Source organism: Falco naumanni, chromosome Z (assembly GCF_017639655.2).
Source record: "Falco naumanni isolate bFalNau1 chromosome Z, bFalNau1.pat, whole genome shotgun sequence".
NCBI lineage: Eukaryota > Metazoa > Chordata > Aves > Falconiformes > Falconidae > Falco > Falco naumanni.
The window spans coordinates 17399434-17424634 of record NC_054080.1 but is presented as its reverse complement, the minus strand read 5'-3'; the positions used below and the strand labels follow the sequence as shown (position 1 = coordinate 17424634).

Sequence of the window (25201 nt, the reverse complement as noted above, 5' to 3'; positions counted from 1 at the left end):
TTGTGCCTGGACCTGATGAAACCGAAATCCTTCCCTTATATCTTCTCCAAAGTATTCCATCTATGGTAATGTGAATGCACTAGACAAATGAGTTCAAAGAAGAAAAATCCTCCCCATTCTGACATGTCTGGACTAGGAATAATTACCTACAGGAAAAACTTCAGACCAAGGTCCTTATTCTAAGACAAAGTACCGTATCTTCCATCCCCCCGCTGGGGCTGCTTGTAAGTGAGAGCAAACACAGAAGTCAGAACAAAGGGAGAAATTTAATTACTTTGTTTGGGGAATTTTGGTTGGGAAAATAAAAAAGAAAGGAGTCCCTTTGCTAGCAGAGGCTAGGGCTTCTTTTGTGAGCAGCTTCCCTGTGGTTGTTGGTTGCACATGAGTAAGTGATTATCCTGTTTCAAGTAACGTCCAGGAAACTCTGAAAAAGCACCAGACATAATGACATTGCAATGTCTTAACAAATCAAATTTCTAACCCCTGCTGTCAGAGTTACAGTATTGCTGGGACTACAATACACAGTAAGGGCAGAGCTATAAAGATCCTCCTTTAGGGGAAATAAGTAACTTCTGCTAATATTTAACTATGTGGGCTGCTGTTGCACCAACAGCTCAGGGTGGAGACTGCTCCAGCATTTCAGCAACCCCTGTTCCACTAACGTGAGATGGTACGATAGTCAGAAATCCACCCAGCAGAAACCACAGTGATATCGGCAAAAGCAGCACTGGAAACATGGTGTGGCTGAGGATCCCAGGGCTCCAGAGAAAACAATGCCTAGCAGAAGGGAAACAAAAGAACAAGCTGAAGACCAGCAGACAATGCCAAAACCCCTCCCATTTTGTCTCAGAAAGGAACAGGCTGTGTCACAAGACTCATTCTCGCCCTTGCCTTTGCAGCATGCCAGGTGTGATGGCCCCAGGAGGAAGCGGAAGGGACAGTGTTGCTGGCACCCTGCACCCCAGCGTGGCTCTCATGGCTGCCCCGTCCAGGCAACAAGTTATTTAGGCCATGTCAGCAAGCTGTATAGTGTTCACTACAGTGCCTAACACACAGCAAAACATCCTACTTGCTGTCTTCTGGCAGCATGTCTGCCCCCTTTGGTGTCCCTGCCAAAACACTTGGGTTTCTGCTGGTCTGAGAATCTGTGACCTCAGCAGGTCCACAGAGGCTTGCAATCTTTCTTGCACTCACCCATTTCTCCTTACTATAATGCATCATCTTGAAGTGCTTTTACATAGAAACACGAGAGCCTCCAGCACTACTCCACTGGGCTGGCCATGGTCCTCCTCATACAGCCCAGTAAGCAGTTTGCATTATTCACAGTAAGAATTACTTTTGGACCATGTTCAAGCTCATGTTCACAGTTAATTCTGAGTCCTATTAAGCAGCTCCACCAGTCACTTCCCAGCTTGGACTGATGCTCAGGGTTATCCTTCCCTCACCTTTGTGCAGCAGGCACCACTGGCACTTGCTGGGTTTTGTGAGCATTCTGGTGATCCAGTCCTCCCATTTAGAGACATCCCTCTGGACTGGGGCTCTGCCTTTCACCATGTCACCCTCATAATAATTACATCCAGTACTGTAAAAAGAAAAAAGGATATTAGTTTACATAGAGATACATGTGTCTGTATTGATATAGTGAAAAAACATAAAACTGCTGCAGACAGAAACTGCATAGGTAACAGAAACATTAACACCTGAGAAAGAGGGGAGGGCTGAGCCACTTCGAGAAGGGACAGTTAGTACTGATGTATATAAGCTCAACAGAAATGTAAATAAGGAGCCTTCTGACCAGGACGAGTTAACTGCTAGAAGAAAACGGAAGATAAAATAATTGTGGTAGTAGGAGATCAGCGACTTCCTACTCAAATGGACCCCACCCCAAAAAGTGTGGATTCCCCTGCCTGAGATGATTAAAACCAGCCCAGTGGGTGGGCATGTATTAGCTTGACATGTTTAGAGGGGGCAATAAGGAAGGACTCCTGGTTAGCTAGCAGATGTTTTAAGATTACAGAAACTAAATAACAAAGACTGCTAATGTATGCAAGAACTTCAGGTAACTGCCCAAGAAGGTGAAAAGTACATCTTGAAGAGGCGGCAGAGGGACGAGATTCTGAATGTTTGGAAACCTTATGTATATGCATGACTTTGTATAATAAATACCCGGCTGCTTGTTGAAACGGTGTGCAAGTGAGGAGGAGCGATCCCCCTTGCACCCGGCACCGCAATAAACATACCTGCTTTATAACTCCCCTCGAGTTGTAGAGTTCGATTCTGCAAGTCAGTATATATATATACACAAACGTGCAAAATTCTTGTTTTCTAAAACTTAATCTTTTGTCTGCAGATATGTGTTGTTGCACTTGTTTTTTATATTCCCTGGCAAAGGAAGACTTTTATTAAAAGAAATAAAAATAGAATTATTAAATCTACAAAAGACAAGAACAACAGGAGCCGGAGTTTTCTTCAGGGTCTTGCCTGTAGGCCCCTTGTGACACAATAATTTCCCTGACTAGTCAAATGTTGAGTAGCAGGGTTTGTCCCAAGACATAATGCTGTTGGCAATTTATGTAAGCAACTGAAAGGCAATGAGGTTAATTATTTGTGAAATGGTTACCATAATAATTTTTGTAACTTTTGCTATCATGCACCCTGAAGCCAGCCTGTATCTGAGCAATGTCATCACTGGATGCACCCTAGGTGGTTGGTTGGGTTTTTTTTCTAGTTTTTTTTTCATTTTTACCCCACAAAGGTGTCCACAGAATTTCTTCAGATGAGGGATGGTTGCTTATCTGGGTCTTTTTGTTGCACTCATAAAGGCTCCAGTAAAAGCAAAGCAAACTGATGCCTGAAGCTGAAATGTGCCTTGAAAGAAGTCATATGCCTGTCACAGGGAAGCACAGCCAGCATAGGTTATTTGTTGTAACGTTTTTCTTGATTTAGGCATGTAAATGAGAGCACAGCACTGCCCTCAGAGAAGAGTCAAGCATCTCAGTTGTGGAGAGGCCTTCTCTGATTCCTGGGGCACAGTTTTGGAGCGTGGGGTGCTCTGTCATAGTGGAGCTTACAAGAGGAACATTAGGGTGGAGATGGTCCAAGCCCAGTTTTCCACACTCCCCATGGCCCTGTGGGGCAGGGCGGGAAGACAGGCTCCCTTTCACACATGTCCCACTGCAGAGGTACAAACCTCTTCATTAAATGCCAATAACAATTCTCTAGGAGCATCCTTGGATACTCTGCCAAGTCCATGGCATCTGTGTGTTAGACTAGTGCCAGGACCTGGCCAACAAGTCCAAAAGACCCAAGATGGCGAAGGGTCTGACGCTGGGTGGCAACCTGCCCTTTTGGTATAAGCCTGGAGAAAGCTCTTCTGGGGCAGCAGTTAAAGGAAAAAAGCTCTGTACAGAAGAAGGTTGTCACCACAACAGTGCTCGAGCTACAGCAAATTTGTTTTCAACACATTCTTGTTTAGAGGAATGAGAACAAAAGCGAGGCAAACCTGCAAGAACAGCAGAATCATGGGGAAATTTATGTTGGGAGGGACCTCTGGAGGTGCCCAGCTCGAAACCCCTGCCAGCAAGGACAGCTTCAAGGCCTTGCACAGCCATGCTGGGAAATCACAAAGGTCTCCAGTAGGTCTCCTTTCTTCATACTGTGATCACCAGACCCACAATTAGCACTCATTGCATGGTGTGCCTCTGCAGATACCCTCAGCATAGGCAAATACTGCGGGTGTGTTTATTGCCACTGTTGCGAGCACAGGAATCCACCACCTGAGCCACCACAATTTGGATGCAGGGTGAAGGTCTCCATCTTTGGGGGGCATCCTAGATACGGCTGCACAAAGCCACAGCTGTCCTGACCTTGTGCTGTGGAGAGACCTGCTGCACGCTGGGGCTGGAGACCTTCAGAGGGCCCTGTTGGCTCCTGTGCTGCTAGGTCCTGTGCAGCCCTGCATGTAGTCCTGGGCTCAGCCCTGTCCCCCAGCCATTCTGTGCACAGCCCGGTAAGAGCACAAGCTGGAACACAGCGGGAGCTGCCCCGGGGTGCTCTCCTCTACCACCCTAGGGCCATCTCCAGCCCTTGCCACCCCTGAGCAGAGCTGCTTCAGCACACTCAGCCCTGGACTGAATGTGGGGTATGAACTGGAGACCCCAGAATGTCCACCACCAGCACTGCTGGGGGTCCAAAACCAGTCAGGTGAGGCAAGTTAGTCATAAACTGCAGTGACTGAAGGTGCTTTAGTAAATTACTCAAGCGCAAAACATGGTCTGTACTACATAATTGCAATGAAATCACTAAGCCATGCCTATAGCTTCTCACATTGCAACAAATAAAAGGAAACCCTGATTAGGTGCAAATACCTGCTAAACTGTCTTTGTTACAAGACATGGGTGCAAGCTGACCCTGACCCACCCTGGCAGCTGTGGTGTTCCTGTCTTGGCTTAGCGGGTATTATGCAGGCAAAGCCAACTCACGAGTTTTCCTTTTTCTGAATGTCCAGTAGCTCTCTTTTCTCCCTTCGCCAGGAGGAGCTGGGCTTCCCCTCACTCAACTTGGCGTCCTGGCTATAAAAACAGGAAGGGGGGGGGGGGGGGGAGGGGGGATTGGGGGGGGTTTCTAGCAAGTATTTCCAAGACTCTCAAACTTCGCTTCAGCCCCTGTGAGCTGTGTGCTTCTCAGTGACAGGGACAGGATACTTGGGCATCTTATCCACCCACTCTGCTGCATGCTGGTGTTACAGATATTAATTAACCCCTCCCCAAACAACTCAAACACAGTTTTAATGGGAAAATTCTGCTTATCTCCAAAGTGTGCCTTGTCCACGCTGTAGTTTGTTACGGTCAGGCTACACGCAGAGCAGCTCCCACAGTGCCATCCCCCCTGCACAAGCCCAGCAGCAGTACTGGCTGCTGGAGTGCTCTGTTGCAGTGGCAACCCCTCCTGTTAGCCCAGCACTCCCTTGCCAGCTGGGGGAAAAGCCTGGCAGGTTTTCCCCCTGCCCAGGCTCCCACAGATGGGTGGGAGGAGTTGTGGCAGTCCTGCACCCACTTAACCTGGCAGAAAGCACCCTCCTCCAGCAGGATGCTGCCTCATTCAAAGGGACAGCAGCTGGTCCCCTGCACTGCACGCCCAAGGGACGTCCAGAGGCAGAGAGACACGCCAAACGAAAGGCAGGCAGCTCGGACATTTTGAGGCACTGAAACTGCTTTTGTTCAGTGTGTTAGGGAGGAACGGCCTGAAGAGAGAGCTCTTGCTCAGGCTGCTGGTGCCTGAAATCCCCGCCACCTGGATGCTTTCCTGCCATGCCGCACAGGAAAGTACAGTGGTGAGCATGTAACATCAAATCCCAGCCCTCCGAGTCCACAACCTGGGCACAGATGAGCCTCGCCACACTGTCTGAGGGTTTGTTTTGCTCCAGAGCCAAGCCTCAGTCACAGGCAAAGGTGTTTCACACTGGTGACAGAGCAATGAGACTACTGCTCAGCAGAAAGCAGACAGTGTCTTGCTGGTGCTGACGATTCCCAGGCAGGGACTGGGAGACTAGGGCTAGCCCTGAAGAAAGGCTGCCACCTGCCAAGCCATAAGCATCATTCCCTGACCCTTCCTTAATCCTGCTGCTCATGTTATCACATCTCACCTCATTTGTAAAAGCATCCAAGAGCCCAGCCCAAGATTACAACTTGGAAATACAACACAGCCTTCAAGTTAAATATACTCAGTCCTATTCAACGTCACCAGGAAGTGTCATTATTCATGATTAGTCTCCAATTACAGAGAAATTCTTCTCACAGTTCTCCCCTGCCTGCAGTCCTTGAAAGGCAAATGCCTTGAATCAATTTCTACCTGTGAATAACAGCCCTTTCAGCCTAATTTCACTTTAACCTTGAAGCAGTTTTGACATGAGTCACACATTAAAATCATTCCAACAGGCTGCACAAGGTACCAGCTTCAAAAATAAATCCATAATGTGGTCTCCCCCTCCAAGATAATACAGCCTAAGTACCCCATGCCATGTTTTGCTTTCAGGAGGCTGCCTCTGCTCTGTATGCACCCAAATAAATGCCAGGCTGTCCACATAACACAATTTGTTTAGGACTTCAACAGCCATGCAGGTAAGAAGCATAGTGGGCACCTCCATGAAAACTGTGCAGCGCTGCCTTTGGCTCTGTTGGTTTGATGCACCCCTGTGCCCTGCATGAGTGCATAGTTGCATGTGTGGCTTCTGCAGACACTCTGTGCTAATTGCATGCCGAAACACTACAGGGCTGGAACCCAAAAGCTGTCCTTGGTGGGAACTCCAGCAATGCCTGGCTATCTGCAAGTTGTGTTGGATCTCCGCATGCTCCTCAGCTACTGCCCCTCACTGCACATGGCAGAAAATTGCCCTGCACAAGCCAGTGCTAGCATTACCTTTCCTGGCCTCCTCCTTCCAGCATGCTCCTTCCCTAACCAGCCTTAGGTCAGCCATACTTCGTAGCCTGAGGAAGGTGCCAGTGCTTCCAAGATGCCCAAGCCAGAAGTCAGAGGGCTGAGATGAAGCTGGTAGGCAGTCTGTTAATAGACCTTTCACATGTGACTGCAGACCCCTTTGGATCCCAGGCACACAGGGGGAGCACCAGGCAAGCAGACACTCCCCATCACTAGCTGTTCACCTAAAACAGAGCTCAGGCCCCGCTGTGGCCAGATTTGGTCCTCATCCCTGCAGCAGTGGGCTAGGCTTGTTCTGAAAGAAGCTCAGGGACTACAGGTGGCCTGACACTGAATGTAGGTGCAGAAAATCTCCAACCACACTTAGGCCATCCTTTTACCTCTCAAAAGGTAGAGTGGCTCCAGCTCTAACCATACTCTGTGCAAGTCACCTCTTGCAGCAAGGCCACCTTCCAGGGAAACAGCAGTTCCCATGACTCACCCTGGACACCCAGCCAAGAGAGGAGGAAGCCCCAGGCAGCTCTCAGGATGTTTGCTGACCCACTGCACACACATCTGGTGGAAATTTCAACCCATCCCAAGAAAAGTTGAGAAAAAGCCTGTAGCTAATATCAACTGTGGGAGCATTCACTATGTTTTAGGAGGAAGGCCTGCTACCTGCTGTGATCTCAACAGTCTGGAGGAATGGGCCAGCAGCAACCTCATGAAGTTCAACACAGGAGAGGTGATCCTTCCTCACCACTTAGCGCCACTGAACACTCATCTACACACTATATCCAGTTCAGGGCTACTTAGTACAAGGAAGACACCGACAAACGAGACAGTCCAGCAGTGACCATGAAAGTGATGGTGAGGTTGCAGCACAGGCTGTAGGAAGAGAAGCTGAGGGAACTAGGCTTCCCCAGCCTGGAGAAGAGACAGCTGAGGGGTCCTCAAAGGAGTCATCCACTGCCTGAATGGTGGTTATGGAAAAAAACGAGCCAGACTCTTCTCAGAAGTAGAGAAGAACAGGACATGGGGCAACAGGTACATGCTGCAGGATGAGATATTCCAGCTGGGCATGAGAAAATTCCTCCACATGAGGGTGGTGGTGCATCTCACAGACCAGATCCCTGTCCTTGGAGGTGCACAGAACTGAACATGACAAGGCCCAGCACTGCCTGACCTACCTTTGGACCAGGGAGTTAGACTACAGACCTCCAGAAATGCCTTCCTAACAAGACCTCCTGGCGATTCTGCATTACAGTGGGACAGAGGTAATATGGCTGGCTTTCCTTTAGGGTTTTCAGCTACTCACTACTCTGAAACATTCCTAGTGGCCAGGACGGATCTGAGACTGATCCAACAGATCTGTGCCTCTCCCTCACCATGCCTGGGCTGTTTTCTTCCTTGTGAAATTAGGCAGGGAGGATGTTTCTCCATGTGTTTCTTCATGATCTGGCAAAGCCTGAAACCTGTGTGTCCTAGCAGGTTTGCCTGGAAGAAAGGTCTGAAAATGCAGGGCTGAGCAGTCACTGCTGTACTGCATGATGCTGTGTACTTCCAGCCAGCCCAGGAAATGACACAGCTGCTGCAACTCAGACCTCCTAACATGGTTTTGGAGATCTTTTGTGCGACCTCTTCAAGGAGTATTTCTGCCTGTGGATCTACAGTTTTACTGATGCAGAGCAGCGACTGAGCAGCCAGAGGAATGAGACAAGAGAGGAAAATGACTGCAGGCATGTATTAAAGTATTCAGCTTGTCCAGCTGAAAGAGATTTCTGCCAAACAATTTTATAAGGAATGAGGCATTTTACAGGAAAAGCAGGGCCTCTCCTCTCATTTCCTTTCCCCTCTTCTCCATGAACTTCAAAGAAAAGAGGGGTCAAAACAGAGGCCAGGCAACTGGAACTGAGCTCCTGAGCCCTAGAGCCTAATTAGTCAAAGATACATTTCATTGGATATCTCAGAGACAGGCCTAAATTACCAATCCTCCCTGCCGTGCTGCCGAGGGTTGGATAAAGCCAGAATGTGGTCTGCTGTTCACAGGGCCCCAGCAGCACCAGGGCTTTTGAGGGGGGTCTTGGCCTCACTGGAGAAGAGACAGCTGAGGGCTCTCCTAGCCCTCCTGGTCTTCTGTGGCCAGAGCTAAAACCCCCTTTCCAGGGCAGGGACTGTCCCCACCTCCTTGGTGCCTTTGCCCCAAGGCTGCTGGTGAAGGAGTTGTGCCAACTAAAACCTCCCAGTGCCATGTGGCTCTTGCCCCTAACTGCATCAGCTAAGGCTACCAAAGAGCCTTCAGCCATTTGCAACTGCCCTTGCAGCAGTTCTAGGCTGAGTTAAACCCCTCTCCTGCCTCCCCTCAGTCAGGTGAGCCGAGCCCAGCTCCTGCAAGGTCTGCCTCCAGGCCACATCCCCCGTGCCCCTTCTCACCTTGGAGCTGTTTGCTGGCCTCCTTCCAGCTTATTCACATCCCTCCCTTGACCTGCATCTCCTTGCTTGGCCCAGCATGCAGCCTGGCCTCACCAGCAATGAGAAACAAAGCCTGGTTTTGCACAAGTCTCTGGAACCACATGCCTATGTAAAGTCACACGTCTCCCTGCAAGATGTGGGTATCGGGGTGTGTTTTTTTTTCTTTTTCAGGAGCCTAAAAAAGTATTCTCAAGAACAGAGACAGACATGACACAGCCTGTTTCCGCTATGCAGCCTCTCTTAAGATGCTGGCTTCTGAGGGGTGCATCTTATTTTGAAACTACAGAACATGCACTTCGACGGAAGGACTAATTTCCGGCCTTGTGGTCTAAAAGCTGAGAAAAGCAAAACTAGAGCTGAGTCCGCAGCTCATGAGCAGAGAAAGGACATCAACACCATAAGCTTATGTGGCCTCCTGGTGCCACAGCTCAGCTCTGGAGTGTAGGAAACTATGTCTTGCAGCTAGTGAGGCAGCAGACAGTCACATATGAAGCCAGACAGCTGTCTGGCAGGAAAAGTGAGGTCCTCAATGGTGTACAGCTACCCTAAGCTGTGGGCTGTGATTCTGCACCCCAGCCAGCGCCTGGATCCAGCAGCTCCCCAGCAGCTGCAGATGGGTGACTTGGTCAGTGTAAGGCATGGCTCACTCCTGGCTTGGTGCTCAAGCTGTTCTCCCAGCAAAGAAGGAAGAGAGCAGGAAAGACGCAGGAGGGTAGCGCAGAAAACTGACTACTTCTGAATCAGGAGGGATCTAGAAATTATTTTGTTTAAATTTCTGCCAGGAAAAAAGGTAAACTTCTTCCCTTAAGTTTTTTAATTCCAAGGCACTTGCTCAGCTCACTTAAAGAGCAAGTCTGGGACTGACAAGTAGTGGGTTCAGCTCTTTTTTATGGCAGTTATCTGTGCTGCCTATCTGCGGCAAGAGTGTTTACCTCCCTTTGCATCCATTTCCCAGTGGAGCCAAAATATAAAATGGAAACACTTCCTTCTGTAATGTAATGCTCTGCCAGAGTTGGCATCCTGCAGGTGTTGGATGGAAGGACCTCTGGAGGTCTTCAGATGCAGGTCTACTGCCAGCACCAGATCATGCTGGCCACAGCTGTGTCTACTCACAAAGCCAAAGTCTGCTTCTTATGTGCTTGCGCAGCACGTAGTGCGTTGGGACTATTTTCTCGGATGAAGTTCATGGAGAGCTCTGACTCACCGCACAAGGAAGTTTAGCTGGAGTGTCCGTCTCCCTCTGCAGCTATCAGGGAAGGAAGGTCCGATGGGGTATACAGCACCAACATCTGTCCAGTCTGTTAGCATGTTCCTGTGCCAGTTTCACCTTTCAGAAAAATGTCATCCTGACGACTGTTATGGTTCAGGACCAGGCAGCCTGCTTATTTGGATTTTCCTGCTAGAAAAGCAGGCAGGAGGGCACCAACTGCATTTATTGACCTATTGAGCCAGATTCCTGCATGCTGCCAGCACAAAAATAGCAGCCCTCTCTGGATTTTATGTCTTTGCTTTGTTACAGTCTGGATCACACTTGTTTTCAAAACAACCTTCAACAGACATAAATACACCTGTCATCGGAAACAAATACGCCTGGAATGATTAACTGATACTTCCCGGCAGTAACCCCCATACCTCTGTAATAGCACTTAAAAAAATGAGCAGGGATCACAGAGGGGAAACAACAGCATGCAAGACATTAGCTATGTGCCTCACTCACTATTTTTTCAACTTTACGCTAGTGGATTACTTTCTTAAGCACTCTGGGGACAGAGACAGCAAAGAACAGCTTTTGTTGGCAAAGGCAGGCAGTTTCTCACACATGGTTCTATTTTCCATGGCTCATCCAGCAAATTGTACGCTAAGCCTAAAAAAACAGCAAGGAACAAGTCCATCCAAGGGGGGGCTGAGTAGAGCAGATTTCACATCCCTGTGTGCTGGCAGTCTAGCAATGGTGTTGGGAACTTGACTAGGAGCTGGTGGGAAGCGTCCCATGCCAGGGAGACATGAGCAGCAAGATCCTCAGTGCTGCCCAGGGAGTGAAGAGCCCCGTTCCCGGCCAGGCCACCTAGGCCTACACGCAGCCAGGAGAGACACAGTCAGCATTATTAATCTTCCAGCATGAACTGAAATGTCAAGACTTTTGGTCTCGGCCAGAGTCCAGGCGGCACAGATGAACTGCCACAGCTACCCTTTGTGTGTTTAAAGGACAGCTGTCTCCCGTCCCCCCTCACCACTGGAGGGCTCTGCCTGCTACGTATTTTTCCAATTCTCAGTCCGTAATTAAGGCAGTCAAGACATCTATTAATTCCCTTACCAATGAAATATTACTTTATGCAGTGTCATTCTTTCACACACAACGACACTGTTGAAATACAGAGCTCACAATAGCTTAAGGCTTGCAAACAGAAGGTAAGATCCCTGGTTTGCATCTGCAAACCTGCTCGTGCAAAGCAGGCCAGGGAACTGTTCCACATCCATGCCGGGCCAGACCAGCAGTCCAACCTGTCTGTGCCACTGCAGGGAATCTCCTGACACCCCGATGAGTGAAGGACAGTAGGTGGACTGCAGTTTTGTGGGAAGCCAGCTGGAAAACTCTTGAGGTCTGTATTCAGACTGTGAAATGCTCAAACGAGGGTTACGCTGGAGGCACAGACCATATTTCTAAGACACTAGAAGCTCTTCATAGACTGAAAAGCCAGTTTGCAGAGTCACTATGCAGGTTAACATACATTAGTGTGCTTGCCTTGACGTTGCACTTACTGAGGTGGCCGCCCTGTTTCAAGTGCGGCTATTTTGAAGGACACAACATCCCCTCACTCCCTTTAGTTCCCATAACTAACAGCATCTCCTGAGAGAATACTGGTCCCAATCTTTTTGATGCTTTCTCCCTCAAGCGTTCTCTCAGCCTTCCTGGCCAGGCCAGCACTGTATTTGGCTCATCAGTAATTCTCCTTCCATAAAGACTGTGTGAGGCTTGTGCTACGTCACGGGCCGTAAGACCAGCACCCGCTCCAGCCCACCCGCCTAACGGGCACAGGCAGGCTGCCGGGCCTCCAGCACCGCCGAGGCCGCGCTCCCCGCGCCCGCCGCTCCGGGGGCACCAGCTCGGCCCCGGCGGCTCCGGCCGCCCCCCAGCCTGCCCCGGCCCCCCCGGCCGAGCCCCAGGCCGCAGCGCCCCCCCCGCGGTGAGGGCCCGCCACGGCCGGGGCGCCCCAGTGCGCACGCGCGCCACCCGCTCCCGCCCCGCGGCCCGCCACGTTCCGTACGCCTGGGCCGGGAGGGCGGGGCGGCCCCGTGCCGTGTGGCGTGGACCGGAAGCGGAAGCGCGCAAGGTCGGAAGTCGTATTAGAGGAGGCGGCGGGTTCTCCGTGAGCGGTAGCGGCGGATCAAGATGTCGATCGAAATCGAGTCCTCCGAGTGTGTATGGCGGCGCTGGGGAGGGGTGCCGGCCCCGGCCCCGGTGTCGGTCCTGGTGGCGGGGTGGTGGCGGGAGGGGACGGGGAGGCCAGGCCGCCGCGGGGGCCGCCGCGGGGGCCGCCGCGGGGGCCGCTGCGGGGCGGTGCCGCCGTGGGGAAATGGCTGTCCCTGAGGTGGTCTGGGGATTGGGGGCCGTCGCGGGGCTGGCGGGAGGGCCCGCTTCTCCACGGCTGGGCGCCTGGGCGGGAGGAGGCTGTGGCAGCCGTGGAGGAGGACAGGGAGCGGTAACCGGTGGGGCTGGTGCCGTGACTGCCTGCTGTTCCCCTGCAGTGTGATCCGGCTAATCATGCAGTATCTGAAAGAGAACAGCCTCCACCGAGCCCTCGCTACCCTTCAGGAGGAAACCACTGTATCCCTCAACACTGTGGACAGTATTGAGAGCTTTGTGGCTGACATCAACAGTGGGCATTGGGACACAGTGCTGCAGGCCATACAGTCGCTGAAGCTGCCCGACAAGACTCTTATTGATCTCTACGAGCAAGTGAGTGAGGGCAGGCTGTGTATGGACTTTTCTGATCTGGCTGGAAGCTCCTTTCTGGGGTTTTCCACTTACCCTTGGCTAATGCAGATGCTTATCTCTTGATGCAGGTTGTGCTGGAGTTGATTGAGCTCCGGGAACTAGGTGCTGCCAGGTCTCTCCTGAGACAAACAGATCCCATGATCATGCTGAAACAAACACAGCCAGAGCGGTACATCCACCTCGAAAACCTTCTGGCCAGGTCTTACTTTGATCCTCGTGAGGTATGTTATGCTCTTGCTAGTGACTTTGCAATGCCACCTTGCATGGCCCCAAGCATTGGTCCAGGCTGCTAATGGCTTGTGGCATCTTTTCTTTTCCATACTGGGAGTGAGACTGCAGTTTCCCAGTTTGATGATTTTACATGCTTGATGAAGTGTTTGGCAAATGATGTGTAACACTTGATCACAAGGCAGCAGAGTAGTGGTTTTGAAGTATACTTCTGGTGGAAATTTGGGGATTTATACGTGTATCCTGCCACAGGATCTGTGCCTTGCTTTTCCTGTCTTGTATGTGGAACAAAATGTGCGTTTTGTAAATTAAATTGCTGTTGTGTAATAACAAGGCGTTATTTCTGGTTAGGTCAGTCTGACATTTTTAGTGAAAGCATATCCCAGATGTTTCAAGCGTTCATGTTTAAAGAGAAGGGCAATTTTGAAGGCCTGATAAAACATTGATCTGGAAGGGGCTTCAGTTCAGAGCAAAGAATGTTTTAATGGAAAATAGTTTAGAAGAATCACTTAATAAAAATAATTTCTCTCTAGGCATACCCAGATGGAAGTAGCAAAGAGAAGCGGAGAGCTGCTATTGCACAAGCTTTAGCGGGAGAAGTCAGCGTAGTACCTCCATCTCGTCTTATGGCGTTGTTGGGACAGGTAATCATTGAAAAATGTTTTAGTAGCTATGTCAGTTTCTGTAGTTCTTCGCTGTGTGAAACTGATTATGATGTAGTTCATTCTCACAGTCTATAAAAGTAAAGATCAGGTATTGCACATTTACATGTGATATAGTTAAAAACTGTATTTTCTCCATGTGGCATGGACTTAGCCATTGCAGGAAAAGTCAGCACTCCAGCAGTAGATTTTTTCCCATAGAATAAATACTTGGTGCATAGAGAAGGTTATTTTCAAAATACCTGGTAATATACACTGTTTCCATTGTTGTACTTACAACATTTTTGGTTCTGAAAGTGTAGTCATTGATACTTTCTGCAGACAGTATTTCCTGTATTTTGCTGGTTTATGGTTTACATCTTACTTTTAAAGCTTTTAAGTATGCCAGGTAAATACTCCTGGCGTAACAGGTACGTCCTGTGACTGAAGACAGCTCCCTGATGGAGGGGTTGTATAACATTCTGTCTTTTGAATTGAAGTTCACTTATGCCTTCCAAGAAAGCTTAGATGTCATTTTTAATTTTAATGTATACGATTCTAAGCAAATAGACAGTAGCTCAGGTAGTTTAAATCAACACACAACTGAACCCACACTATGTACGTGCTGTACACTGCATACTGAAGGTAGAATGAGTAGGGTGGGCCTGAGTCATTCTCACTTTCAGAAAACATTTGGGGATAATGTTTTATTCTCTTTATGGTGATGAGTTAGGAGGAGCAATCTGCTAAGTCTTGTTTCAAGTAACTGCAGTATATTTGTCTCAAACTGTACAGTTAGTAAGGGTACAAGAAACTGTTGCTGTATTGTGTTAATTAGAAGCAAGTTTTGATGAGGAGGATGTATGTTAACTGATACCTAACGATAAGGCTTTCAACTCCTCAAAAGGCACTGAAATGGCAGCAGCATCAGGGCCTGCTTCCTCCTGGTATGACGATTGACTTGTTCAGAGGCAAAGCAGCTGTGAAAGATGTAGAAGAAGAAAAGTTCCCCACACAGCTGAGCAGACATATTAAGGTGATGTTGTGTTTGCTTTTGTGTATTGCTGCAGCTTCTGCAGCTTGTTTCTTCCTGTGCTTTATGTTGGGAGAGAAGAGTAAACCTTCTGAATCCTGTTCTCTTTTTTTATAAATAATTTCCCTCTCTTTCCTGGCCTCCAAAACCGCTTAAGTTTTGATCATGAACTACTGCATACCAGGTCTACTACTGTGATCAGTATCTCCTTTTAAAGGATTTTCTTGTACATGTTTCAAAAGAGAAAGAAAACTGTGCTGTAGTGACATAGTTGTCCTGCAGAACTCACAGTTTGCAGTAGGCAGTTTCCTTCTGCGAAAGCTTTTCAACTTCACCAAGCAGTTCTGTAGAGTGAGAAGTGTTAGTTCACTGGCTCTACCAGTTCCCACAATGAACAGAAGATAATGTTTTTCAGAAGTCGTAATTAGAACTTGTGAAATCAGTTTGTTGCGTTCAGTAGCAGCTTTGTAAAAATGCTTTATTAGAAAATATTTTGTCTTGCAGCACTGATCTTTGGATTTTTGAGTTGATTAGTGAAAACTTTTCTATACTTAGTTGTCATGGTCACTTGTATTTAAAAAAATTTAAATCAAAAATTATATATAAAAATACCAGATATTGTCTGTGAAAGTTTTAGTGGAGAAACATCATTCCAAGTGAAGCAACTTGAACTACTTCAGAATTTTCTGATGTCTGCTAGGTGTATATGTTGGATGCTGGAAAAGAGTTTGTTAACATACACAATTCACTGCAAAATACAACAGTCCCAACTTTGATGTAATTTGCACAGATATTATCAGATCAAAAAGAGTGGGGTTTTCTTGTTGTTTTTGGAGTGCTAGTATGTAGGTATTGACAGGTATTTTTATATCTTAATATTAAATTTGTGAATGCAGATCTCTAGAAAGTACTGTATTTTTGCCACCAGAATGAGACTACAGTTTTGTTTTAATGAGTTGCTGCTTTAAAATTGCTTATTAGGCTTATTTTATGTTCTTCTATAAAACAGTTTGGGCAGAAGTCGCATGTGGAATGCGCTCGCTTTTCCCCAGATGGACAGTATTTGGTTACTGGCTCTGTTGATGGTTTCATTGAAGTATGGAACTTCACTACTGGAAAGATTAGGAAGGTAAGTTAGAACTAATTTCACACAGATAGCTCATTGGCTGCAGCATCTGGTTTTATTCCTTGAGATTATTTGTTTGCATTTCTCATTTTGACTGGTGGATCTTCTGCTTTCATTTAGGATCTGAAGTACCAGGCACAAGATAATTTTATGATGATGGATGATGCAGTGCTGTGCATGTGCTTCAGTAGAGATACAGAAATGCTAGCAACTGGAGCACAAGACGGAAAGATCAAGGTACCGATCTTCTTGTACATTATGTTGCTAAAGGTGTTGACCAGAGTCACTTGTGATTGCAGTAATGTTGCAATTCCATATAAAACTAAATTAAATTTAGCATGGCTCAGAAACAGATACATATTATCTCTGTTTTTTAAGACTCTGTGATCTCATAACAAAGTAACCACCTCTGTTTCATTTGCTGTTTCCTCTCCAGGTGTGGAAAATCCAGAGCGGTCAGTGTCTGAGAAGATTTGAACGAGCACACAGTAAAGGTGTTACATGCCTCAGTTTCTCTAAAGACAGCAGCCAAATCCTTAGTGCTTCTTTTGATCAGACAATCAGGTAAATAAACTGGGAATGTGAGCTACAGTGTAGGAGAAAACAAAGTTTTCATATTAAGCAGTTAAAGTTTTGAGTACAGGTTCGTTTGATGTTGGATTCAATCTTTTTGCGTTGAGTTTTAATCCTAATGGGGGAGCATGACTGCTGAGGGTTGGAAAGGAACAGTTTGAAAGTTTGGCCTTTTCACCTTGCTTAACTTGCATTATGCCAGGGCTAGAGGCCAAGTTCTTCTTCTGCTTTATTGTCATTTATGTTGATCTTGCACATTTTCTTTATGGGAGACTCCTAGCTTAACAGAAATCTCAATCTTCAAATAACATTTTTTTATAGTAAGCTTAGGGTAGAAAAGATCTGAGATAACAGTTTGATGTAAATTTTTTTAAACAGGCTGATCATACTGACTAGCTTTAACAGATGACATGGTAGTTGGTTCCATCCAGTTTATTTTCCTTGTGAAGCAGTATCGTGTGCTCTTCTTGTGCTATCTGAAGAAATCTTCTGAGAGCAGTTTTAAGTATTTTGGTGCGTCTTCTCTCTTTCCTCCTGATAGTTGCTGAAGAGCACAAAATTTCCCAAAGTTCCCAAAGTGCACTTGAGAAGTTCCTACAAGGGACCTCCAGGAGCTGAAATTCTGAATGTATATAAGGAAACCCAACTTTTTTTCCCCTTGAGAAAGAAACAGTGCTTGGACAATGCTGAGAGAGTTGGGTCAGGCAGGGGGTGAATCTCAGCCCTTGAAGACTTTCTTAGACCACGAGTGACTTGGAAGTTGATGCTGCTTTGAGGAGAGCAGTGGAACAGAGATCTTCTGAGGTATCTTCCAGCCTATGTTATTCTGTGGTTCTCTGACATGTACCGCTGTTCTTGGAATCTGTTAGAGAGAAATCATGTGTCCAGATGGTTTATACATTTACGCTGGTGAAAGAAAAAAATTTTCAGTGATGAAAAACAGCCATAGAAATAGGATCATTTTTCTCTTCAGTCCCTAAAGGTAATTCCAGTTTCTCCAGGCTGTCTCTGCATTCTGCCTTTGGGCATGGGAATTCTTTCCCTTTTTCATGTGAATCATCCCTTGCTCTGTAGCACCAGCACCATGTCGGGCTATGAGCTGTGGGGTTTTTTTTAAACCAATATGTAGTTCAATTTCCCAGTGTCTGTGGCATTCCTTTTGGGCAGTGAAACTGTTCAGGACGATGAAGACCCACAAGCTGAGATCTTGGCAACCCAGGAAGGGGAGTTGAGTCCTTCTACAGGCTTTGAGTTGCTTTGGAGCACACTCCAGTTACTGTAGTTCAGCAAGTTGGTAGGGTTTTTAGCTCAGTTACAGTGGTTGGATAGGAGGTCTGTCTGTGGAAAATCCAAGGAAGTACATCCATCTTAATGTGGATGGGCTAAACTGAACAAACTTCGCATTACCTGACACTTCCCATGTGCTAAGACTTACATGCGTACAGTTGCTGCAGCTTTTCTGGTGCGCAGATCATCTGTTGAGCAACAGCATGATAAAGCAATGGATTGCTGTGGGACAGGTATGAAGGTGGTTAGGCTTGCATCTGTGCTTTGAGAAAGCTCAAGTGTCTGGGCAACCTGTGTAAGGCAGACTAAACATAAATTATAAAGTATTTTAGAATGTACCTCTAGGGTGTTGCGACGGAGGGAAGACAGTCACTCAATATGAGTGAGCAGCAGACTTCGTTTATTGTACCTTACAGTCACCTTTTATGCCTTGTTAGCTCATACATATTACAAAAGTTAAGCTCATTATTGGTTAGTTGCCTAAATACCAAGCCCGCCCCTAGTTTCTCTTCTGTAGTTATCTGTTCCCACCTGCAATATTCTTTTCCCACCACGATCTTCCTGTTACTGTGTAACAAGAACAGCCAAAGACAGTGTATTTTTGCTTTACTTCAGATAAGCTGAGAGCGATGTGCATTTTTGTCCAGCCAGCTGGACTATGTCTATGTGACCCTTTTCAGCTAGCCAGTTATCCACACTAGGGGTCTTTAGTCTAGTAATCTTTACAAAGCACAACCAACCTTTTGGCTAGGGCAGCTTGCTCACAGCCTTGTCCAGATGAGCTCTCAACTTCTCTGGGTGAAGACTGCACTGCTGCTCTTGGCACCTGTCCTAAGGCTGTGCAAGCCTCTTGGAGAAAATCCTGTTTGGATTTGGAAAGACATTTTGGTTTTGTTTTTTTTTTTTACTTTACAACTTGTGCCCTTTGCCTCAAGTCCTTTAGCTGTGTACCTCTGAGAAGAATCTGATTCCACTTACTCTGTAAAAGCTAGCTAGGTGATGATGTTAACCAAAGAGTTAGAAGTTTTTCAGGTATTTAGTAAAGATTGCCTCTTTTTTATTATTTTATTTTTTTTTAATTAAGGATCATTGCAGGGTGAATAAAAGCAAGAATGAAAGTTCATTGTAACTTTCAATACTGGTTAATAGTGACAAAAATACTCAAATTTGGTTCTAATCTAAGCTACCAGATGAGTGGCAACCTTGTCAAACCCTTGTTCCTGCAGTTCTTAGCATCTGGAAAGCATTGCTTAACATTTGTATAGTGCAGTAATGATGCTGCACCTATTTGGTGTCTTGTTAACTGAGTGGAATTTGCTTACTGCTGGGCAGGTTTGGTTTCAGACAAAGCTCTTCTGTTGCTATGCAGACACATTGGTGCAGTTGAAAGCAGCTTAGATCAGTTCTGACTAGTTTAGTTGGTTTTCTTCTTTGGCGTTACTCTAAATAATAATTGGTTTTGTTTAACTTTTTTGTCTACAAGGAAGACAGCAGTTAAATGCTCCTGAACTTTCACTTTTCTGGGGTGAGCACACCTGGTCCTTTCAGCCTCTCCTTCTGCATATGTGGTCCAGCCCTCTGGCCATCTGTGTCCAAAACTATAGACACAGCCCTCTAGAAGGGGCTACACCTCTGCCAAGTAGGGAAGAACCTTGATCTGCAGACTGTGCCTCTACTAATGCATCTGGTGTGTGGCTGGGTTTCTGCAATGCCACAGCACACTGCTGGCTTTCACTTCATTCTCCCCAGGGCCTGCCATGTTCTTTACTGCAGATCTCTGCAGCTGGTCAGCCCCCAGATGATTCTGATGCCTGAGATGGTTCTGCAATCTGTTCTCAATATCATGAGGTTTCTCTCAGTCCATCAGTCCAGTTCGTCAAGGTTTCCAGCTTTCTAATCCGTCTTTTCAAAACTTGAGTTGCAGTATATGGGACTTATATTGGGAATCAGTTTGATCCACTGCTTGATAACTGTATGCTTTATGTTTAATTGAATGTAATATGTTTAATAGCTCTAGGCTCTTGCCTGTACTGTAGACCGCAATGGTATCAATGGTGCTGCTTTAGATGATAAAGAAGAAATGTGTGGATCTGTAGGCAGCTGCACAGTTGAATAGGCATTACAAAACATCTTAATGAGAAATGTTAATCTGTTTAAATTATGATATATATGAACTATAGCATAAGCATTTTAATTGAAATTATGTAAGGTTGGATGTTGAATCAAGGACAGCAAGCTTCAAATGGAATAAGGAATTTCATTCTCAAGGCTGCAGACATGCTTGAAAACCCTATTTCGGTAGCCAGTAGATACTACAGTTTAAGGCTGATACAGATTAGCAGTATAATTTCCTTTTAGATGACTGAGCAAACTCTTTGCAGAATTGCACAGTAAGAGGCAATGGCAGCAGCTTGTAAAAGAGAAAAAAATCTGGCTGAGTGTAAGAAGAGAATTTTTCTTAAGTCATCTGGACAAGGCCTTAGTTAAGGCCCTGAGCCAGCTGACCTCAAAGTTTAAGAGTCTGTTGGACCAGAGACTTTCAAACTTAAATCTGTAATTTTTGTTTTTTTTTCAGCTTCATAGTTTCCCCTTTTGTAGTCCTATCTTTTAATATATACAGTGTGTACTACATACAGGTACTTGAGGCTGAGGATTAATGGTATTTCCTTAAGCTTTTCAGAGTAACACATAATGCCTTTGATGGAAGGGGCTTGTGATAAAGACTTACAGCTTGTGGTTTTTTTAGCATTTTATTTTGTTGCCTGTCAAAGAGTATCACAGATTTAAAATACGGTGAAGCCAGGGGGTGTTTCAGACTACCTCAGTTGCTTACTCGTTTGTGACCTCTGTTGTGTGACAGGATTCATGGTCTAAAATCTGGGAAGACTTTAAAGGAATTCCGTGGACATTCTTCATTTGTTAATGAAGCTACTTTTACTCAGGATGGCCACTACATTATCAGTGCATCCTCTGATGGCACAGTGAAGGTGAGATAGCATTTACCCTTTGTAAATAACACATTCAGACTCATTCAATGTCTTTCTGCTTGTGAACTTTGCTGTAGATTGGTGTAAAGGAGAACTGATTAAGTTTCATATTTTGCTTACAGACTGCTGCAGAGCCTGTTTCTGCTGTATTGTTGAAAGGAGAGCATCAGTGCAGTACTTACCTGCCTGCTCCTGCTTTATTCTAGAAACAGAATTGACTGTGACACCTCTTGTTCTAGAGTGTGGGAATCCCCTTGTCTGAAGTAATGGCTTTTCTTGCTTATGGTGTATGGCACCTGTCTGTTTACTGGTGCATAGGAGTGCCTCACCATGTAAATTGGGTAATATAGCATTAATGATACTGGTTGTAGAAGTGATAGGTTTGGCTTCTAGTCTTGGCAAAGAGTGGAATTACTCCATGTATAGTAGTTAAGAGGAATAAATCATTGTTGTATACAGGGCATTTCTGAGTACTAATAAATAAATTAATATAGAGACAGCTACATGAAGCAGGGGATCGATACAGGGCATTGATGCAGTGCATGGGGAGTGGGTAAACAGATCTGGTTTATATATGTGGCCTAGGAGAGAGTGATAGATTTTGCTCATATTAAATGGGGCGTTACTTCAAACTTGCACTCTTTGCTAGACTGCCCCAGTCATAGGCATAGCATAAGAATGTGGTGTATTTCTATTGTACTAGTACATAAACAGCAAAAGTATTCCACAGAAGGTGAGTTAAATTTCATTTTAAATATTAATCAGGCAGTTCCATTTGCTGTTTCTAACAGCTAGAACAGCCTAGTGTTAAGCCTGAAGCAGCTGTGAGCTAGAATGTCTCTCCCACTAATACCAGTGAGGCTTGCTTTTTCAGCAATTTTTCTTTTTTGGTGTCTGTCTTGTGTAAGGCAAATAGCATGTTGCAGAGGCTGCACATATATTCATAGATGCCAGCTAAAACCAGAAAGCCAGTCTGGACTCACCCCTCAGGGAATATGCTTAATGAAAGGGAGCCAGGCTGAATTTGGGTAATGGAAATTCACTTTCAGTTCAGTTATAGTGAAATTGTTCGTGGTGTCCACATGTGAAAACAGATGTGATAAGTAATTTTTCCCTTCAGGAGCCTTAAAAAATCTGAATCCTGTACTCTGAATCAGCTAATTTTTGTTTGATTTTTTTAAAGCTAATTGGTTTTATTTTTCATACTAGGTTTGGAATGTGAAGACAACAGAGTGCTCAAACACCTTCAAATCTCTTGGCAGTACTGCTGGGACAGACATTACAGTGAACAGTGTCATTCTGCTGCCTAAAAACCCAGAACACTTCGTTGTGTGCAACAGATCGAATACAGTTGTCATTATGAATATGCAAGGACAAGTATGTGATCTTACTGGTGTCCTTTCAAGTCTCTTTCTCTCTGTCATTTTAAGAGTTCCAAAAATGTAGTTAATAACATACCATTGGGTTAAACCTAATTTTTCCAATTTACTTGCATGACAAACTATCATAAACCCAGGTTTATAGAACAGCTTGATTGCAGAAAGCAATTGCAGCTATGGAGAGATGCTGTGTTCTAAACATAGTTAGTACTGCCTAAATATTTGCCCTGATCATAGTAATGATGTACTGCAGTTTAATCATGCCAAATATTTTGGGGGGTATCTTTACAGATTGTAAGAAGTTTTAGCTCTGGTAAGAGAGAAGGTGGTGACTTCGTCTGCTGTGCACTTTCACCTCGTGGTGAATGGATCTACTGTGTTGGTGAAGACTTTGTGCTGTATTGCTTTAGCACAGTGACTGGCAAGCTGGAGAGAACTCTGACTGTAAGTTCTTGGCTTTAAAACTCTGCAAAAGCTAAACACAAGGATGGTCTAATTCTTATTTACAGAGTCCATAAGGATAAGTCTCGTACCAAGGATTTTCACCTCTAGCAGCCATGATTGGTAATGAATGCATTCCAGAACACTTGGCTGTAGCATGTCTCTAGTTTTTTTTAGAACCATTTAAATTTTAAAAGTTATGAAGATGTTAACCTGCCATGCCAAGAGTGAATTGGTTCAAACTTACTTGAAATAGAGCATGTCTTGACCTGGTCAGATTCTACATCAGGTGGAGCCCAATTTAAATCAGATTTAAAGCTGTCAAGCTTAAATTTGCCTTGGATTAAACTAAGGAGGAATAGCAGCTTGAATGTCCACATTTAATGGGGAATACTTAGATCTCATGGATTTCAGTGGATGTCAACCTTCACTGAACCTTCCCTTGCCTAGCAAAAAGCAACTGCTACATCACAAAAATTGTTTGCAACTGGAACTTAACATTGTGTGTGTGGGTACCTTCCTCTGCTTTTGCTGTATACACAAAGCATGCTGAACCTCAGTCCACCTTTCCTTGGGTTCTTGTTTGAAGAGGATATTTGGCTTGAATCTGCTAAAAGAAGAATCTCCTGATACATCTTTCTGCTTATTCACTAGGTTCATGAAAAAGATGTCATTGGCATTGCTCATCACCCCCACCAGAACCTGATTGCCACTTACAGTGAAGATGGCCTCCTCAAGCTCTGGAAGCCATAGCTTGATTTTACAAGGACCTAAGAAATGTGCCTGTTAGTTGCAGGTTATTGGTGTTTGTGCTTTAACAAGGTCTGAATGCACAGAGTGTGATATTTGCTCCATTTTCTGTTCAGGTTTCCAGAGAATGAAATTTTTACTACTTGATCTAAGGTTAGGTAGATTTATGCTTAAATATAGCATCAGTTAAATAGTTGTATTTTTTCCAGAGTTGCTGAAGCAACTTCAGTGACAGTTTTTTAACTGTCTCCTGAAATCTGTTCTCTTCCAACAGTAGTGTTTATAAAAGTTGAACAAGCTGGGAACTATACACACTTACAAGTGGTTGCTGGCTTCCTAGAATACAGTAAAATGCTTTTTTTGAGTGAATTAGCTGAAATGGGAAAGCTTTCTCTTTTCCATTGCTGAAACAAAATCAGAGTTTTCCTGGAATGCAGATGAGGCTTTTCTGTCCTCAGCTTGAAGGTAGAGTGTTTTCTAGTCCTGTTGGTTTTGCTGTGTTCAGATTTCACTGTAATTATTCCGGTTTTTTATGTATGTATTAATATACATACATAATACATGTCACATAGCTTCCTCAGAATGAAACTATTCTTCCCCATCTCCTAGTACTTCCTGCTGTAAACCTGCCTAACAAGGCAGTGAGATGTAGGGTGGTTTTTTGGGGGGCGGGTTGTTTGTTTAATTCCTAGTTTTTTTACTTCCTTAGATATGGCAATAAAGTTATTTTTTAGGTAGCAAAGAGGGATTATTTTTTAGGTAGCAAAGAGGGATTATTTTTTAGGTAGCAAAGAGGGATTATTTTTCCTGCCTGAAAAGACACAGGTGTTTCAGAAACATCTGACAGTAATACATCTGACAAGCTCCACTGGCAGGTAGTTAGTACTTTTGATACAGGAGAAGATCTTGACAATTTTTTTTTAATATTATTTAACTTGTGGTTCACATTGCTTTCGGATTACACAGAACTGCTAATCCTCAATGTAAACTGTATTTTACGTTGTTCTTTAGAAGAAGAGTAGTTGTAGCAAATAGAACTGTCAGAATCCTGAATGTTTAAAGATTGAAATAAATTCTGCAGCTTAAAACTGAGAAAATCTGTCATTTCTTATGCTTTTTATTCAAGAGTTTGAGTTCCTTGCATCAAGTACTCAAAACAAAAACGCAAAATGTGCTATTACTTACAAACAGGCAATGGTAAAACTTAACTCTTGGGCTGCAGCTGTGATTTGTAAAATAGTTAGCAGGTGCCATAAAAGTACAATGGTAATCATAAAAATGTTATTTTTTTTTAAATGTGTTGATCTTTTGTAATGTAATCTAGGAAGACATGTTATCTCTGGAGAATCGGCCAGGTATTACACCACTGACCTGTATGTAGGACTTGAACAAGGCAACATCTAGTGCTGTAACTAATCATATTAAAGAAAACGTTATTCACCTGTGGGCCTTGCTTTATTCTTGAATTATTTAGCTTGAAGCTGTTGAGTTCTGTCATACGTGGAGGAGTGCAGAACGCTTTGCTGGGGGGAGCGCCATGTAGTGAAAGTCTCATGGGTCAGTCAGTTCATCCTCCTGTTGCTGAACTGAGGATCAATGAGTTTCAGCCTTCCTTGGGCAGAATCCAGCTCCCTGTCTGTGTATTTTGCAGAATGTGTGCAAAAGAGCTACTGCTATTGCAGCATAGAATGAGTGCCCTTAGGTTTTTGCAGTTACGCAAGTGGTGGATGTAACGTCCTTTTTTTAATGTTACTGGAACAGGTGCGTCTGTAGATGCGGGATATAGTCTTGCTCTGATATCACCACCTGCTTGCCATCCGCAAGGGAAAATCAAACCCTCCCTTGAGTCCTAGACATAGACTGACCAACTGAA

At 45.2% G+C, this 25201-nt stretch overlaps 1 protein-coding gene and 1 long non-coding RNA gene across 3 annotated transcripts; one reads left to right on the top strand and one right to left on the bottom strand.

Moving 5' to 3' along the window:
- Positions 1 to 247: 247 nt before the first annotated feature.
- LOC121081647 lies at positions 248 to 8965 on the bottom strand. The gene is made up of 3 exons (XR_005825748.1): positions 8848 to 8965; positions 1446 to 1582; positions 248 to 777 (listed from the first exon to the last, which is right to left on the bottom strand). It is a non-coding gene; the product is annotated as an uncharacterized LOC121081647 (long non-coding RNA).
- A 3209-nt stretch (positions 8966 to 12174) lies between these two features.
- Positions 12175 to 24772, top strand: SMU1 (SMU1 DNA replication regulator and spliceosomal factor). Of its 2 annotated transcripts, none has more exons than XM_040579148.1 (12): positions 12175 to 12303; positions 12634 to 12844; positions 12952 to 13104; positions 13645 to 13755; positions 14660 to 14788; positions 15795 to 15914; positions 16032 to 16148; positions 16348 to 16475; positions 20632 to 20758; positions 21968 to 22135; positions 22429 to 22581; positions 23233 to 24772. In XM_040579148.1, the coding sequence occupies exons 1-12, from the start codon at positions 12278 to 12280 to the stop codon at positions 23329 to 23331; spliced, it is 1542 nt and encodes a 513-aa protein (XP_040435082.1). In that variant the 5' UTR covers positions 12175 to 12277; the 3' UTR covers positions 23332 to 24772. The 2 variants fall into 2 exon arrangements, with proteins under 2 accessions (XP_040435082.1, XP_040435083.1); XM_040579149.1 differs by having other exon boundaries at positions 12232 to 12307.
- The last annotated feature ends 429 nt before the right edge of the window (positions 24773 to 25201 follow it).

Bases quoted from the DNA above. Each gene is read 5' to 3' on its own strand.
- SMU1 (XM_040579148.1), top strand. From the start codon at position 12,278: ATGTCGATCGAAATCGAGTCCTCCGA. The intron at 16,476-20,631 runs GTAAATAAACTG...GTTGTGTGACAG, and splicing joins TCTTTTGATCAGACAATCAG to GATTCATGGTCTAAAATCTG. The intron at 22,136-22,428 runs GTATGTGATCTT...GTATCTTTACAG, and splicing joins TTATGAATATGCAAGGACAA to ATTGTAAGAAGTTTTAGCTC.